An 18482-nucleotide genomic window follows, 5' to 3' on the forward strand; every position below is an offset into this window, starting at 1 on the left:
CCCTAGTGGGTGTCGTGGCGCCCTCACAGCTTACCAAACACAGTGCTGAATATTGTATAGTGGTTGGTCTTGGTATTGCAGCTTAGGCCCATTCACCTGTACAGGCCTGAGCTGTAAGTGGGTCATGTGACTATTGAATGTGATGTCACTGGCCTAGGAAGAGCCTGCAACACTCACATGGCCTCTTGAAATGGCTGATCGGCGGGGTTGCCAGGAGTCAGACCACCACTGTTCAGGCATTGATAACCTATCCTGAGTATAGCCCATCAATATCAAAATCTTAGACAGCACCTTTAATTTTTAGATTTTAATTGAGTTTTGTTGAGTTTTATCTGAATATTATGTGACGACTATGTAATACTCACACCCAAAATATGCATGAATACAGATACAAAGATCCATTATTAAGATAATCAAAAGCACTTACAGGACCGTGAGCTCATCGCACGTGGCAAAGCTTGAATTGTTCAGTGAACCAATTTTGTTCCCTTCAAAATCTCTGCACATAAAAAGTCAAATGAAAACCGTAAAAATTAAGCTGCTGTTTTTGTGTTGGTTAAGGACGGGGCTGCACAGTGATCTTGGCCGTGACACTCGTTTCGCAACCAAAGTTCGCTGTGCGGTGGTGCAGACAGAATGGGGTTGCTGTGTGACACTGCTGGATTTTTTTGAGTCTCAGCAGCTTGCGAGTCACTCTGTGACCCCATTCACATTGCACTACAAAACAGCGATCATTGATGGCACAATAGGTGTCATTGCCGAGACAGACATGTAGCCCCAGCCTAAATATCTATTAGTTTGCATTATCATAGCCCAGCATTTATTTTACTCACTTATATAGAGCTACTATATTCTGCGGCACTTTTCAGACATTAGCATGAAACTCACAATCTAAGGTCCCTATCAGTAGGTCTTTGGAGTGTGGGGGGAAGCCAGAGTACCTGGAGGAAACCCACGCAAACACGGGGAGAACATACAAACTCCATGCAGATGTTGTCCTTGGTCGGATTTGAACCTAGGAGCCCATTAATAGCCTTTGTGGCTTTATAAGGTACCCTCAGTTGTATATACAGTATATGCAGTACTTAGCTAATAATATGTTTCTGTGGTTGAAGAAACGTGTATATTGCATGGCATTTTTGCTTTGGACCTCTATATAGGAAGGCACAATCTGCCACACTTTCCTGTACAGTCGAAAAAAGTTATGTCGACATCTACCACCCCGACCGTATGGATACATTTAATGTGTATGGTTGGAGCTTTAACCAGCACATACACTAAATATAAAGCATTCACTGCACAAACAAATATTTTTATATTTAAAAGTTTGGGCATTTTACCTATCAGATTTCTTTTTTTAATTATTTATTTTTATATGTAAAATTGGCAAAAGGGTTTTTTAATTATTTTTTTTACATATTTGTTTAACTTTTTCTACAGTAACTTTTAGTCCCCTTAGGGGGCTATAACCTGTGATCTTCTGAATGCTTGTCGCATAGACCGCAACAGAACACTACTGCAGTCTATTGCCTCAGGCATAACTTTGCAGGTAGTTTACCATGACAGTCCTGGGAACCTTCCTCATACCCCAGGCTGTCATGGTAACCAATTGGATTTCGCCAATTGTGAATTAGCTTGTTCTATAGCAACCATTACGGACAATTCCGTACACAAATGTAGGGGTTAAAGAGGGTAAAGCGGTTAGAGTAGAAGAGTTCCCCTGTCTCCTTATTTCAAGTCATTAGTGTTGGCGTTTCAGCTCTTGGAACCATCTTTCAAAGCGATTTCCATATATATATTTTTTAGAAAAAGCCCCACATTTATGTGTCTGGTATAGCAGCTCATCTTAATTCAAGTGAACGGGGGTGAACTGTAATATCACACATTTCCCATGAATAGATGGTGCTGTCTCTAAATGCAAGCACATGGCAGTGTTCCTAATTTGGTCCACAAAAACCATCTGTATATATGTATCTGCAAAATCCACATAGTTTCCATGTGCATTCCATATTTTCCTAATTTCCATCAATAGGAAGAGCTATTATCAGCAAACACGGACGAGAATAGGACCTACGCTGAGATTTTTTGGAAGAGGTACATGGATCTGCAAAAAAAAACATGCATAGAACCATAGAAAAGATTAATACATAATACATGCAGTACATAAGCTTTTGACATATCAAAGGTTTTGATAGGGGTAGGGTTTGAGCGCTGAAACCGCCACTGATTGCTAGAACATGGAAACAGAAGTGGTCACATTAGTGATCTCTCTTCTCTCTGCAGGAGACGGCTCAATAGAAAGTCTATGGGTCCGTCTTGATTCCATCCCCTGTACTAAGGAGAGAGAGAGGGCGAAATCCAACTTATCTTCCTTTGTTCTAGTGATTGTGCTCAAACTCCACTGATCAAACCTTTTGATAGGTCTCTGTCTATGACATATCAAACCTTTTATGAAAACTCAGTGATTCTTTAAATGGGTTATCCAGGAAAAGATTATGAAGACCTATCCTCAGTATATCTGATATTGATCAGCTCTCCTGAGGATAGGCCATCAATATCTTTTTCTGTATAAGTTTATGTGTCGTCAGCACTAGGGTTGACATTTGTAACGAAGGGCAATTAAAGGGGTTGTCCGAGATAAATAAAAAATCTTGCACAAGCCCCCAAATGGTCTAAAATTAAAATTATATTATGCTTACCTCTTTTCCGATGGTGCCGGAGAAAGAGGTAAGTACAGAATGATTTTTTATTTTAGACCATCTGGGACTTGTTTAAGATTTTTAATTATCTTGGACAACCGCTTTAATTATATATCTATATATCTATATATATATATATATATATATAGATAGATATCTATATTTTTTTTTTAATCAAGGAAAAGTCCACTAATATAGAATAAATTTAAAACAGTCCAAATTGTATCAATCAATACTTTTTAATTGTATTATAACTTACATCCAGTTGATGTATGGCATCTGGGCACATAACTTCTGTGGAAGAGCTTCTAATGAGTTATTTATCATTGACCTACATAAAGGAAGCAAACCACCTAGATTCAATAATTATCCAGAAAATGAATGTGTTTATAGAACAAGATGTTCTAATGTTTTTACAAGGATTGAACAATGAACACAATGGGGAGAAGGATTTTCTCAGAGTTTTCATTCATGCATATGGGTATTCATTCGTCAAATTTCCCTCATAGCATAATTACATCTACAAAGAACAGGATATAGACCGGTATAATGACGAGCACCTAGAGGGGGATGGAAGGATGTTTGGTAAAACAGCTTGAGGGTGTGTTAAAGAAGTCATTTGTTTTCAGCAAAAAAAAAAAAAAAGAAATAGTAAAGAATAGTACATTTTCTATATCAGTTTCGATATGTTCGTTGTTGAATCCTTTCAGGACCAAGCCAATTTTGTCAAAGTTTTCGATTGTTCCTTCCACAGGCCACCATTTTTATATTTTGACATAGCCCTATATGGGCTTCTATTGTATGGCTTGATTACTTGTACTTTTTAACCCCTTCAAGACACAGCCATTTTTCACCTTAAGGACTAGGCCATTTTTAGCAAATCAGAGTGTCAGATTTGCAGTTATGTGGTGATAACTTTAAAACACTTTTACTTATCCTGGCCATTCTCAAACTGTTTTCTCGTCACATATTGTACTTCATGACAGTGGTAAATTTGAGTCAAAATATTTCATTTTTATTTCCCCAAAAATACCAAATTTACAAAAAATGTGAAAACATTAGCAAATTTCCAAATTTCTATTTCTTTATTTTTATGATAGTAATACCTCTAAAAATAGTTATGACTTGACATTCCCCATATGTCTACTTCGTGTTTGGATCATTATGAAAATGGCATTTTATTTTTTGGGGACGTTAGAAGTTTAGAAGCAAATCTTAAAATTTTTAAAGAAAATTTCCAAAACCCAATTTTTTAAGGACCAGTTCAGTTATGAAGTCACTTTGTGGGGCTTACATATTAGAAACTACCCATAAATCACCCCATTTTGGAAACTTCACCCCTCAAGCTATTTAAAACTGATTTTACAAACTTTGTTAACCCTTTAGGTGCCCCATGATAATTTAAGGAAAATGGGAATAACATTTCAAAATGTCACTTTTTTTTAGCAGATTTTAAATTTTAATCAATTTTTTTCTGCAACAGATCAAGGTTTATCAGCCAAACAAAACTCAAAATCTATTATCCTGAATCTGGAGTTTACAAAAAACACCTCATATGTGCTCAAAAAATGATGCATGGGCACACAGCAGGCTTCAGAGTGCAAGGGGCATCATATGGCTTTTGGAGTGTGGATTTAGCTGGAATGGTAATTGGGAGCTATGTCGGATATGAAGACACCCTGAGGTGGCCCTACCATGGAAACCCCCAAAAAGTGACCCCATTTTGGAAACTACACCCCTCAAGGAATCTTTCAAGGTGTGTAGTGAGCACTTTGACCTCAAAGGTGTTTCCTAGAATTAGGAAACACTTCGCAGTGAAAATTAAAAATTAATTTTTTTTCACAAAAAAATTGCTTTCCACCCACATTTTTCACTTTACCAAAGGGCAACAGGACAAAATGCACCCCACTTTTTGTTCCACATTTCCCCCTGAATACAGATGTATGGGCGCACAGCAGGCTTCAGAGTGGAAGGAGCACCATATGGCTATTGGAGAGCGGATTTAGCTGGAGTGGTAATTGGAAGCTATGTCCGATATGAAGACCTGAGGTGGCCCTACAGTGGAAACCCACAAAAAGTAACCCTTTTTTGGAAACTACACCCCTCAAGGACTCTTTCAAGGTGTGTAGTGACAGGGACAGGGATGGAGGGTGGTTTAGGGATCTGGAACAGCTGCAAATAAAAAAACAATCTGTGCAGCAATTCCAGATGTTTTTGTTCTTTTCTTCTTTCAGCAGGAAAAGCTCAAATCACAGTTGTGGTGCACTACAAGTCCCAGCAAGCCAACAAGCAGCACATTGCAGTGTTGTTCTAGCCAATCGCAGAGCTGGCAGGGGATGCCAAACACTGGAGTCCCCTGCCTGACCTTGGAGGAGAGCGGTGCTGACTAATCACCTCCCCATGACCCCCCCGCCCCACCCCGAAGCTTACTTCTGCTTCCGGTGCTGCGATGTGCCGGTCTTCATTGACCGGACAATCACAGCGCTTGGAGCTGCAGGGGGGCGGAAAGACACCATGCTGCCCTTACCCGGCATTGATTCATCAACACAACTGCAAGCTTCTTGTGGACTTACATTAGGAAGATTCTGTTCAATGGCAGTTCATGTTGCCACTGTTCAGTGCGTCCTGACATCAGTTTCTTGTGGGTGTGAATTGGTGCCACTGTGCTTTGTATCTCAGTTCAGCACTGCTAAGGTTAACTTTCCCTGGCTCTGTATGTGCACGTTTGTCTTATAACTTATGTGTTCATTTGCTCTGCTATGTAGAGTTACAGATGTAGCCAAATTAAAATTGATAACACGTCATTGAAATCCATTGAAAAAGTCAATTAACGTTTTCTTGCCATTGTTTACTTAATACTTAACCATCAATCTTAGCTCGGCTAAACTTGGTTGTGCTTTGCCCTTGGTTGTGCAACAAGTTCTGATTATGTCTGCCTCCTCTCTATCTGAATTCTGACCAAAGTTCCTTTTGCCATTCCCCAGTGTCTGTTTCATTGATTTGTATGAATTCTGTGTGCCTGACCTTGTCTTGCTCAGTGCTTGTTCTGTGTCTGAATTCTGACCTAAGTTCTGTTTGCCATTCCCCAGTGTCTGTTCCATGAATTTGTATGTATTCTGTGTGCCTGACATTGTCTTGTTCCGTCTGTGACTGTCTTAGTCTTGCATGTACAGTGGATATAAAAAGTCTACACACCCCTGTTAAAATGTGAGGTTTCTGTGATGTGAAAAAATAAGACAAAGATAAACCTTTTCCACCTTTAATGTGACCTATAAACTGTACTACTCAATTGAAAAACAAACTGAAATCTTTTAGGTAGAGAGATGAAAAAATCTAAAAATAAAATAATACTGTTGCATAAGTGTGCACACCCTTAAACTAATACCTTGTTGAGGCACCTTTTGATTTTATTACAGCACTCAGTCTTTTTGGGTATGAGTCTATCAGCATGGCAAATTTTTACTTGGCAAGATTTGCCCACTCCAATCCTGTCAGAATGCGAGGGCATCTCCTGTGCACAGCCCTCTTCAGATCACCTCACAGATTTTTAATCGGATTCAGGTCTGGGCTCTGGCTGGGCCACTCCAAAACTTTAATCTTCTTCTAGTGAAGCCATTCCTTTGTTGATGTATGCTTTGGGTCGTTGTCATGCTGGAAGATGAAGTTCCTCATCATGTTCAGCTTTCAAGCAGAAGCCTGAAGGTTTTGTGCCAATGTTGACTGGTATTTGGAACTGTTCATAATTCCCTCTAGCTTAACTAAGGCCCCAGTTCCAGCTGGAAAAATAAAAAACCCAGCCCCAAAGCATGATGCTGCCACCACCATGCTTCACTGTGGGTATGGTGTTCTTTTGGTGATGTGCAGTGTTGTTTTTGCACCAAACACATATTTTGGAATTATGGCCAAAAAGTTCAACCTTGGTTTCATCAGACCATAACACCTTTTCCCACATGCTTTTGGGAGACTTCAGATGTGTTTTTGCAAAATGTAGCTTGGCTTGGATGTTTTTCTTCGTAAGAAAAGGCTTTCGTCTTACCACACTCTACCCCATAGCTCAGACATATGAAGAATACGGGAGATTGTTGTAACTTGCCAGATATTCCTGCAGATCCTTTCATGTTGCTGTTGGCCTCTTGGTAGCCTCCCAGACCAGTTTTCTGTCCAGTTCTTGAATATGTCACTGTTGTGTCATATTTTTTCCACTTGATGATGACTGTGTTCCATGGTATATCTAATGCCTTGGAAATTCTTTTGTACCCTTCTCCTGACTGATACCTTTTAACAATGAGATCCTTCTGATGCTTTGGAAGCTCTCTGTGGACCATGGCTTTTGCTGTGGGATGCGACTAAGAAAATTTCAGGAAAGACCAACTAGAGCATCTTTTTTGCCAATCAATGATGTACCTAATTGTATATATGTAACTCCACAGTTGAGGATGTCTATATGAAATGAAAGTACGCTTCTTTATTATCCTCTGTGTCGCCATTGACTAGACACTGGACATTTTGTTATATATATTATATATACTATGAACTAAAATTTGAATTTTCTTCATCATGTATAATGTTTCCTGATACATTGCATTGTATTTTACTCCAGGCTGTGATCAAGGTCCCATACTAGGACCGAAACGTTGGCCAAGTCTGTGCATTCCTGGATGCTAACAAAAAAATGAAATTACAAATGATGAAATGAAATATGACATAAAATATTATGAAATGAAAATATAAATTTTCAAATATACGAAAAACGAGTGCCGTGGTCTCCTTTACTATATATTGCCTCAAATTACCATTGAGCACCGTACCAAAACGACACAAGAGGAGTGCCGTCCAACCCAAGCACTTCAAGACCAACTAGAGCAGCTGGACTTTATTTTGAGTTAATTAGAGGCACTTTAAATGATGGCAGGTGTATGCTGACTCCTATTTAACATGTTTTTGAATGTGATTGCTTAATTCTGAACACAGCTACATCCAATGTTATAAGAGGGTGTGCACACTTATGCAACCACATTATTTTAGTTATTTTCTTTTCTTCCTTATACCTAAAAGATTTCAGTTTGTTTTCCAATTGAGTGGTACAGTTTATAGGTCACATTAAAGGTGGAAAAAGTTCTGAAATGATTCATCTTTGTCTCATTTTTTTTACAGCACAGAAACCTGACATTTTAACAGGGGTATGTAGACTTTTTATATCCACTGTATACATATATATATATATATATATATATATAAAATTATATAATAACAGAAATTCAGGGCAGCACACCTTATAGCAAGTAGCTGGGTGTCAGCGATGTTAACACTTTGCCAAAGTGTATGATTCAGGACAAATAAATACACTGCAGCACGTCCAATAGTGAAAAGAAAGTGGGATCCTTTATTCACTCATGCAATGTTTCGGTCCGCTTGCTGCGACCATTCTCATATATATATATATATATATATATATAATTTATTAAACTGGTGTAAAGTAGAACTGGCTTAGTTGCCCATAGCAACCAGTCAGATTCCACCTTTTATTTTTCACAGCTTCACCAGTTTTGATAAATCTCCCCCTGTGTACTTATAGGTGTACATAGCATTGTGTGTTTTCACACTGTACTAATCTGTGTGGGAAAAGTGACCGCTCACTGTGCGGACTGCACACAATACTGTATTCAGAAAAGAGTGCAGGTAGCTGTTTGTAATGAGATCTATATCCTGCTTATAACTCTCATTTTTTTTATATCACAGAAACCTGACATTTTAACAGGGGTGTGTAGACTTTTTATATTCACTGTACTTTGTCAGCCTATTCTCCACCTGGTTCTCTCTGTGTGCTTTGCCTATTGCCTGTGCCTCCAATGTGTCGCACTGGAGTCTTTGACCTTTGTGTGTCAGCTGCCAATTACATCGGGACTATTCCAAAAAGTAGCAGCCTGGTGATCCCTACAGTGATGTCCAGATAACTGTATAGGGGTTAAATGGTGAAAATCAAGGGACCACTGGGATAACTCTCTCAAGGCTAGCCCAACATCAAACTGGTTAGTTGGCACAGTGATTCCACAAACATTGTCTGTGTGTATATATATATATATATATATATATATACACACACATATAGTGTTAGTGTGTATGTATAATGTGCGCACTGCAAATCTGTGTGTATAATATGTGTACTGCAGAGCTGTGTGCATGTATAATATGCATACTGCATAACTCTGTGGGTACACAATTTCCGTACTCTAGAGCTGGGTATTTGTATTTATATAATGCCATGATAATGGAAAGTAAAAAAAAATACCTAAGAAAATAAATGTAGCAGAACAGGCATGGTAGAACACTACAGAGCAAAGACAGGAGGCATGTACGTTTAATGAGATGACCACATGTGCCATTGCTTTCTGTTTCAATGGTCAGCAGATTACACACTAAGGTTAACAGGAGCAGGCCAAAACTATTAACTCCCTCTATCCTAGATCCCAAAGTTAATAACCTTTACCCCTCGACTTCATTATACCACCAGGGTATTTATTTTTCCATTAAAAGAGCAGTGTGAGGGCTTGTTTTTGTGGGGTAAGCTATAGTTCTTATTGGTATCATTTTGATCCTTTTAAAGGGATTCTGTCATGAGATTTTACCCCTATTACCTAAACATATGCTCATGTCTGGACTAATAAGAAGAATCCTAAGCTGGCCTTATTAAACTTCACTGTGGCGCATGTGCATCAGGCCGGCTCATGCGCACTTCGCTCAATGAAGCCGCTGCCAGGAGTCTGCAGCGCATCAGGCTGAGCCTAGTGCGCAGGCGCAGGATCTGGCAGAGGGACTTTGGTTTTAATGCTGTCTCCGTATACAGCTGTAATGCCGCCGACGCGACGGCCTTGTGTTCGTCTGCCGCGGTCCTTGCGTTCCACCGTGGAACGCGGAAGACGCGCGAAACTCCAGGTTGTGGCGCGGCGGCTGCGTTCCACGGTGGAACGCGGAAGTCATCCGGACCAATCAGAGGTTCCTATTGCACTTCCTGGTTCTATTTAAAGGGGCTGGTGAGGCGGCATGGCGTACTGTGATTGTTGTCGGTACGCCTGCTGCCTCACCACCTGTGTATGGGACCTCCAGAAACCGAACCTTGCACGTCTCCCTCACTGTCATCTGGGAGACGGATCCGCACCGCAACCGGACCCGCTCCAGTTACCCCGCTGCCATCCGGAAGACGGATCCGCTTAGTAACCGGACCCTTCTCATCTCCTCGCTACCATCTGCAAGACGGATCCGCTCTGTCCTGACACTGCAGTCTCTTTGGGAGTCTCCACCATCGCATAGCCGCAGCCAAATCGCAAGTACCCTTTCTGTGAGAGAGCACCTCTCCTTACTCACATGCAGGCTGAAATAACTGTGTAGGTCTCTTACTGAGTGGCCCCTGTTAACCCCGCGACAGCTACCGCATTCTAGTATTCTAACACCTACCCGCAGTCTATGAAGCAATAGTACTGTGCCGACCTGAGTTGTTTTCTCCTGATCACGTGATGGTAGAATCTCAAACTCACCGTTGAGGTTGTGAGTGACGCCTGAGATTCATATCTGATTGATCCTAATAAATCCGCAGTTGAGATCCACTATTGAAAAAATTGCAGACGTGACAGTATCACAGTACCCTGTAAAGATGGATCCAGCGGAACTCGCTAGACATATGGTTTCTTTATCCCAGAGAGTCGAGACCCTGTCTGCCTCTGTGCAGGACCTGCAGCTGGAGAACCAGAGATTGCGTACTTTGGTTGGCCAAAACACAGGTGCTGCACCTACCAGAGAGGGACCTGAACCCAAGGTCTGTGCTCCCGAACCCTTCTCCGGGGACAGGAAAATATTCCGTCAGTTCATAAGTTCGTGTAGACTCATGTTTGATCTACGCCCACGCACTTATTACAATGACCGTATAAAGGTTCTCACACTAATTTCCTACCTTAAAGGGGAACCCCGAGCCTGGGCCGAGACCTACTTTGATGAAGAGGATGAGGTCCTAGATTCCTTCCCCAGATTCATGGAGGCCATGGCACTCCTCTATGATGACTCCAGTAAACAATTGACCGCAGAGACTGCCATCCGAGCACTTAAACAAGGCCGCCGACCAGTCGAAGATTATATAGCCGAGTTTAAACGGTGGGCCAGGGAGACGGAGTGGAATAATCTCAGTCTTTGTAACCAGTTCCGCCTCGGCCTTTCGGAGGCCTTGAAAGATGAGATTGCCCGTTATGAGTTACCTCCCACCTTAGACGACCTAATCCAACGCTCTGTTACAATTGACCGCCGCCTCCGTGAACGGAGAGCAGAGAGAGTCTTTACCCCCACACCAGCTGTAAGAGGAGCCAGATCTACCCCTAAAGAGGAGCCAATGGAGCTAGGAACCTTGCGGGGACCCCTCACGCCGGCTGAAAAGGCCAGGAGACGCACGTTGAACCTATGTCTCTACTGTGCCTCTCCTGACCACGTAGTAGACGACTGCCCGGCGGTTAAAAAGAAGACAGAAGGTAGGGAGATGCATATCTGCAAATTGACACATAGTCTCTGCCACCGCAATTCTTACATATACATTTCTCTCAGCTTACAGTGGGATACCGAGAGGATTATCGTCAAGGCCATGATAGACACCGGAGCCTGTGGCAACTTTATAGATTCACATCTGGTTAAGTCCAATAAAATACCCCACACCTTGAAGCAGAAACCGGTCTCAATTACTTTTTTAGATGGGCTCCACATCCCCTTCAGGACCAATCTCTCACCACACCCAACCGCTACTCGTGGCCTGTGGAGAGGGTCACATCGAACACCTTATGTTTGATGTCATTTCCTCTCCCATGTTCCCTGTAGTATTGGGGCTTCCCTGGATCAGACTTCACCAACCCTCTCTCCTCTGGCCTGAAGGGGAGGTACAGTTGGATTCCCACTACTGTACTTCCACTTGTTATCCAAACACTGCACTTATGCAGGTCGCTCCCACGCGGCTACCTCCCCATCTCGCTGAATTCGAAGACGTTTTCAGCCAATCTGGTGCAGCCACACTTCCCCCACATAGACCCTATGACTGCCCTATTGACCTCATTCCAGGCAGTCCTCTTCCTACGGGCCGCATTTATCCGCTTTCCCAACCAGAATTAGTCCACCTGAAGGCCTACTTAGACGAGAACTTAAAAAAGGGTTTCATAAGGCCCTCATCCTCACCTGCTAGCGCAGGGATGTTCTTTGTGAAAAACAAAGATGGCGGATTAAGGCCAATAATTGACTACAGAGGACTCAACAAAATTACCATAAAAAACCGATACCCTCTTCCACTCATCCCCGAACTGATCGAGAGGTTACAATCATCCCGTATTTTCACCAAACTTGACCTCAGAAGCGCATATAACTTGATCAGGATCCGGGAAGGCGATGAGTGGAAGACGGCATTCAGAACCAGATACGGACTGTTCGAGTACATGGTAATGCCTTTCGGGTTGTGCAATGCCCCGGCAACGTTCCAGCATTTCGTTAACGATATTTTTCGAGATCTGCTGGACGTCTGCGTGGTAATCTATTTGGATGACATTCTGGTGTACTCGGACAGTCCTACCGACCACAGGAGGCACCTAAGATGGGTGCTGTCCCGTCTTCGGGTCCACTCCCTTTTCGCTAAATTAGAGAAATGTATCTTCGAACAGCCTTCCATTTCCTTCCTGGGATATCACATCTCCCCCCAGGGGATTCAAATGGATCAGTCCAAAGTGGACTGCATCCAGGCCTGGCCTGTGCCCCACACACGCAAAGCACTCCAACGATTTCTAGGCTTTTCCAACTATTACCGGAAATTCATAAAAAAATTCTCAGAGATAGTAAAACCCCTGACTAGACTAACCAGTACTACAATACCCTATACATGGTCCTCCGATGCCCAAAAGGCTTTCGAAATACTCAAACAGAGGTATACCTCAGCTCCCATACTCCAATTGCCCAACCCCGATTTCCATTTTGTTCTAGAGGTTGATGCTTCCCACCTCGCCATTGGAGCAGTTCTATCGCAACAACCATCCCTTTCTGAACCCTTGCACCCAGTTGCATACTACTCCCGAACTCTTAATACTGCTAAAAAGAATTACCCCATTGGGGAAAAAGAGCTGTTAGCTATTAAGGATGCTCTGGGCAACTGGAGACATCTTTTGGAAGGAGCCAAACATCCCATCATGATCTACACTGACCACCGCAATTTACAGTTCCTCAAAACTTGTAAAACCATGTCGGCAAGGCAAGTACGCTGGAGCCTTTTTTTTGATCGTTTTGACTTCCATATATCTTACAGACCAGGTTCCAAAAACACAAAGGCTGACTCCCTCTCCAGGTTATACGAGGACAGTACTGACGCGGAACCTACTGCCTTACTACTCCCGGCAAACCGGTTCGTGGGACTCGCCACGGGATTCAAGGAGCTCTTAAAACATACTCCCTCTGAAGGGGATCCTCCTGCTCCTCCGGGGTTGACACCAACCGATGGATTCCTTTTCAAAAACGACAAACTTTACATCCCTCCTAGAATGCAACCTTCTGTCATTCGACTCATGCATGACACACCCCTAGCGGGCCACCCAGGCATCACCAAAACGTTGGAGCTTGTACGCAGAAAATTCTGGTGGCCAGACATGACCAAATCAATCCACGAATATGTCTCCACCTGTGATGTCTGTGCCTCTACCAAAACCGACAGAAAGCCTCCCCTATGGGTTACTGATGTCATTGGAAACACCCACCAGACCATGGCAGATGGTCTCTGTCGATTTTATAGTCGACCTCCCTCGCTCAGAGGGTTGCAACACCATCATGGTTACTGTCGACCTACTAACCAAAATGGCTCACTTCTCCCCACTTAAAAAATTACCATCATCAAAAGAAACCGCCCAAACTTTCCTCAGCCAAGTCCTTCGATTGCACGGTTTACCCTCTGCGATTATTTCCGACAGGGGCAGTCAGTTTGTATCAAAATTTTGGAAGGCACTTTGCACAGCCCTCCAAATTGATCACAGAATGTCGACCGCATACCACCCACAAACTAACGGCCAAACAGAGCGAGTAAACCAGTGTCTAGAACAATACATTCGATGCTATTGCAGCCATCTCCAAGATGACTGGTTCGATCTACTGCCTCTGGCCGAGTTTGCATACAACAATTCAATGAACTCCTCCACTCAATACTCTCCTTTCTATGCAAACTACGGTTTCCACCCCACCAACCTGCCCCCTGATTACTTACCCGGGAACGTTCCTGCAGTTCAGGACTATCTCGAATGTCTAAGAGAGACTTCCCTTGCAATACAAGGTAACCTAAAGACCGCAAAGGAGCGACAAAAAAGACATTATGACATTCGACACTCTAATCCCCCCACATACTGTGTGGGAGACATGGTATGGTTGTCTACGAGAAATCTCCGCCTTAACGTGCCCGCTAGGAAACTCGGTCGCCAGTACATCGGGCCATTTCCCATCGAGAAAGTCCTGAATCAAAATGCGGTTCGCCTAACTCTCCCTCCCGACTGGAAAATCCATCCCTCCTTCCATGTCTCCTTGCTTAAACCGTACAAACCTAACCGACTCCCCCTTAGAGCCTCCCCCCCTGGCCCCCCAATTCAGGTCCAGGGTGAGGTTGAGTACGAAGTCGACAAGATACTCGACTCCCGTAAAAGGGGATCATCTATACAGTATCTCATACGATGGAAGGGTTATACTCCTGCGGATGATTCTTGGGAAGACTCGCGGGACGTACATGCTCCTAGATTGACCCGTTTGTTCCATCGTAGGTATCCTGATCGGCCTACTCCCAGGGAGAACTCCGGAGGCGTTCCTTTGGGGGGGGGATACTGTAATGCCGCCGACGCGACGGCCTTGTGTTCGTCTGCCGCGGTCCTTGCGTTCCACCGTGGAACGCGGAAGACGCGCGAACTCCAGGTTGTGGCGCGGCGGCTGCGTTCCACGGTGGAACGCGGAAGTCATCCGGACCAATCAGAGGTTCCTATTGCACTTCCTGGTTCTATTTAAAGGGGCTGGTGAGGCGGCATGGCGTACTGTGATTGTTGTCGGTACGCCTGCTGCCTCACCACCTGTGTATGGGACCTCCAGAAACCGAACCTTGCACGTCTCCCTCACTGTCATCTGGGAGACGGATCCGCACCGCAACCGGACCCGCTCCAGTTACCCCGCTGCCATCCGGAAGACGGATCCGCTTAGTAACCGGACCCTTCTCATCTCCTCGCTACCATCTGCAAGACGGATCCGCTCTGTCCTGACACTGCAGTCTCTTTGGGAGTCTCCACCATCGCATAGCCGCAGCCAAATCGCAAGTACCCTTTCTGTGAGAGAGCACCTCTCCTTACTCACATGCAGGCTGAGATAACTGTGTAGGTCTCTTACTGACTGGCCCCTGTTAACCCCGCGACAGCTACCGCATTCTAGTATTCTAACACCTACCCGCAGTCTATGAAGCAATAGTACTGTGCCGACCTGAGTTGTTTTCTCCTGATCACGTGATGGTAGAATCTCAAACTCACCGTTGAGGTTGTGAGTGACGCCTGAGATTCATATCTGATTGATCCTAATAAATCCGCAGTTGAGATCCACTATTGAAAAAATTGCAGACGTGACAACAGCATTAAAATGTATTGCCTCCATGTAGCCAACATTTGTCTCACCTGAAGTTGTGCAAGACTTCTGTGAATTTATTTGGTAACCAGAAATACCCACAGTGTGGCAGCAATCTTCCTGTGTGTGTTAAGTTGAAATTGAGAGTCAAGCCTCAATTGTCCATTTACGTATATTCAGTTTCCAAACGGTCACAATAATTTTATTTTATTTTTTTAGGGGGGTCTCTTCAATTTAATTAAGCAGCATATATACGTGATTACTGGAGATGAGCGAATCGACTTCAGATGAAACATCCGAAGTTAATTTGCATAAAACTTCGTTCTAACACTGTACGGAGCAGGAGCTCCGTACAGTATTAGAATGTATTGGCTCCGATAAGCCGAAGTTATTGCTTCGCGAAGTCTTGCCTAATAACTTCAGAAGTTCTAAGTGGTACCTGAGCATTTATCTCTTGGTACTCTATTGAAACACCATGAACTTTTTATTATGCCAAACATGTGTGTTACTAGGAAATTTTATCTCTTTCTTATCCAAAATAAAGTACAGGGAGTGCAGAATTATTAGGCAAATGAGTATTTTGACCACATCATCCTCTTTATGCATGTTGTCTTACTCCAAGCTGTATAGGCTCGAAAGCCTACTACCAATTAAGCATATTAGGTGATGTGCATCTCTGTAATGAGAAGGGGTGTGGTCTAATGACATCAACACCCTATATCAGGTGTGCATAATTATTAGGCAACTTCCTTTCCTTTGGCAAAATGGGTCAAAAGAAGGACTTGACAGGCTCAGAAAGGTCAAAAATAGTGAGATATCTTGCAGAGGGATGCAGCACTCTTAAAATTGCAAAGCTTCTGAAGCGTGATCATCGAACAATCAAGCTTTTCATTCAAAATAGTCAACAGGGTCGCAAGAAGTGTGTGGAAAAACCAAGGCGCAAAATAACTGCCCATGAACTGAGAAAAGTCAAGCGTGCAGCTGCCAAGATGCCACTTGCCACCAGTTTGGCCATATTTCAGAGCTGCAACATCACTGGAGTGCCCAAAAGCACAAGGTGTGCAATACTCAGAGACATGGCCAAGGTAAGAAAGGCTGAAAGACGACCACCACTGAACAAGACACACAAGCTGAAACGTCAAGACTGGGCCAAGAAATATCTCAAGACTGATTTTTCTAAGGTTTTATGGACTGATGAAATGAGAGTGAGTCTTGATGGGCCAGATGGATGGGCCCGTGGCTGGATTGGTAAAGGGCAGAGAGCTCCAGTCCGACTCAGACGCCAGCAAGGTGGAGGTGGAGTACTGGTTTGGGCTGGTATCATCAAAGATGAGCTTGTGGGGCCTTTTCGGGTTGAGGATGGAGTCAAGCTCAACTCCCAGTCCTACTGCCAGTTTCTGGAAGACACCTTCTTCAAGCAGTGGTACAGGAAGAAGTCTGCATCCTTCAAGAAAAACATGATTTTCATGCAGGACAATGCTCCATCACACGCGTCCAAGTACTCCACAGCGTGGCTGGCAAGAAAGGGTATAGAAGAAGAAAATCTAATGACATGGCCTCCTTGTTCACCTGATCTGAACCCCATTGAGAACCTGTGGTCCATCATCAAATGTGAGATTTACAAGGAGGGAAAACAGTACACCTCTCTGAACAGTGTCTGGGAGGCTGTGGTTGCTGCTGCACGCAATGTTGATGGTGAACAGATCAAAACACTGACAGAATCCATGGATGGCAGGCTTTTGAGTGTCCTTGCAAAGAAAGGTGGCTATATTGGTCACTTATTTGTTTTTGTTTTGTTTTTGAATGTCAGAAATGTATATTTGTGAATGTTGAGATGTTATATTGGTTTCACTGGTAAAAATAAATAATTGAAATGGGTATATATTTGTTTTTTGTTAAGTTGCCTAATAATTATGCACAGTAATAGTCACCTGCACACACAGATATCCCCCTAAAATAGCTAAAACTAAAAACAAACTAAAAACTACTTCCAAAAATATTCAGCTTTGATATTAATGAGTTTTTTGGGTTCATTAAGAACACGGTTGTTGTTCAATAATAAAATTAATCCTCAAAAATACAACTTGCCTAATAATTCTGCACTCCCTGTATATATATATATATATATATATATTTGTGGTCGAGGCTAAATACGAAACTTGGGCAGCGTGCCTGCCTGGAACCTACACCGGCTGGGGTGTGCCTGGAGCCGGGTATGAGAGTAGCCTAAAAGGGGGCAAAAATGACAACAATAGTTAAGGTGCAAGACTTTATTACCTTATAACACCAAAGACCGAAATGCCTGCAAAATCTCCACCTGCGGGTTAGGTATGTATCTGGCGAAGCAAGACGAGCGCCATCTCCCCATTTTTCGGATGACATGGGCGGGAACCCCCCGCCGGGAAGCCGCGGAGGCTGCACCAATGCGGAATGACCGGATATCGCTCCTGAGTCCAATCCCAAGCCAGCAGCCACCGTGCGGATGTGGCTGACGAATTGCGCCGTGGTGAGAGCTCCCTTCAGATAGGGTAGCAGAGGGCTGTGAGGTGGCGCATCCCGGAGGGCGAGGATGAGCCGGTCAAATACCTGTATCGGGCACCATTCATTGACTGGTTTTGGTGGTAATTATCTTCAGCGCGTAATGGTCAATAACCCTCACCAGCTGCTCTCTGTGCAGGCTGCACTGTCCCGCCGTACCGCACGTGAACTCGCCCGGCCTAAGGAAGCCGTAAAATGCTAAGTACATGGCAGCTTTGATGACGAAGCTGGGAAAGGGCCCAAAAGGAGCACCATCCAGGGCTGAAGATAATTTCTGGAACATCTCCCCCGTGACGCCCTGCCTGCGGGACGGGGAATTGGACCCACCTTTCTGGACCCCCGCAAGGTGGCCTTGACTGCATGCGCAGAAAAAATGGACCCACCCCCCGGGTTGCGGAGCATGGTGTGGTGTTGGACGCCCGCTAGGTACAACTTAATGGTGTTGTAGGAGAGGTGTAACTGGTGGTGGCAATGGGCGATGAAGGCCATGATGTAAGGAATGTCTGCCAGGCCAGCCTGCGGGTGCAGACGTGAAAACTCCTGGAAGGTTTTCAGGCCTGAAAGGTAGTTCCTGGCCGTGTTTGGGGCAAGGGACTGCTGCGCCAG

The 18482-nt window shown here is 43.8% G+C and overlaps 1 protein-coding gene across 1 annotated transcript in view; it reads right to left on the reverse strand.

Moving 5' to 3' along the window:
- Nucleotides 1-18482, reverse strand: part of RXFP2 (relaxin family peptide receptor 2) — a 331515-nt gene that overhangs the window by 50591 nt on the left and 262442 nt on the right. Inside the window, exons 10-11 of the mRNA XM_044285462.1 lie at nt 2959-3030; nt 428-499 (exon numbers count right to left, since the gene is read on the reverse strand). Of these exons, the coding sequence (XP_044141397.1) occupies nt 428-499; nt 2959-3030 (144 nt within the window). The remainder of the gene's footprint in view (nt 1-427; nt 500-2958; nt 3031-18482) is intronic.

The sequence above is a fragment of the Bufo gargarizans genome, chromosome 3 (assembly GCF_014858855.1).
Source record: "Bufo gargarizans isolate SCDJY-AF-19 chromosome 3, ASM1485885v1, whole genome shotgun sequence".
NCBI lineage: Eukaryota > Metazoa > Chordata > Amphibia > Anura > Bufonidae > Bufo > Bufo gargarizans.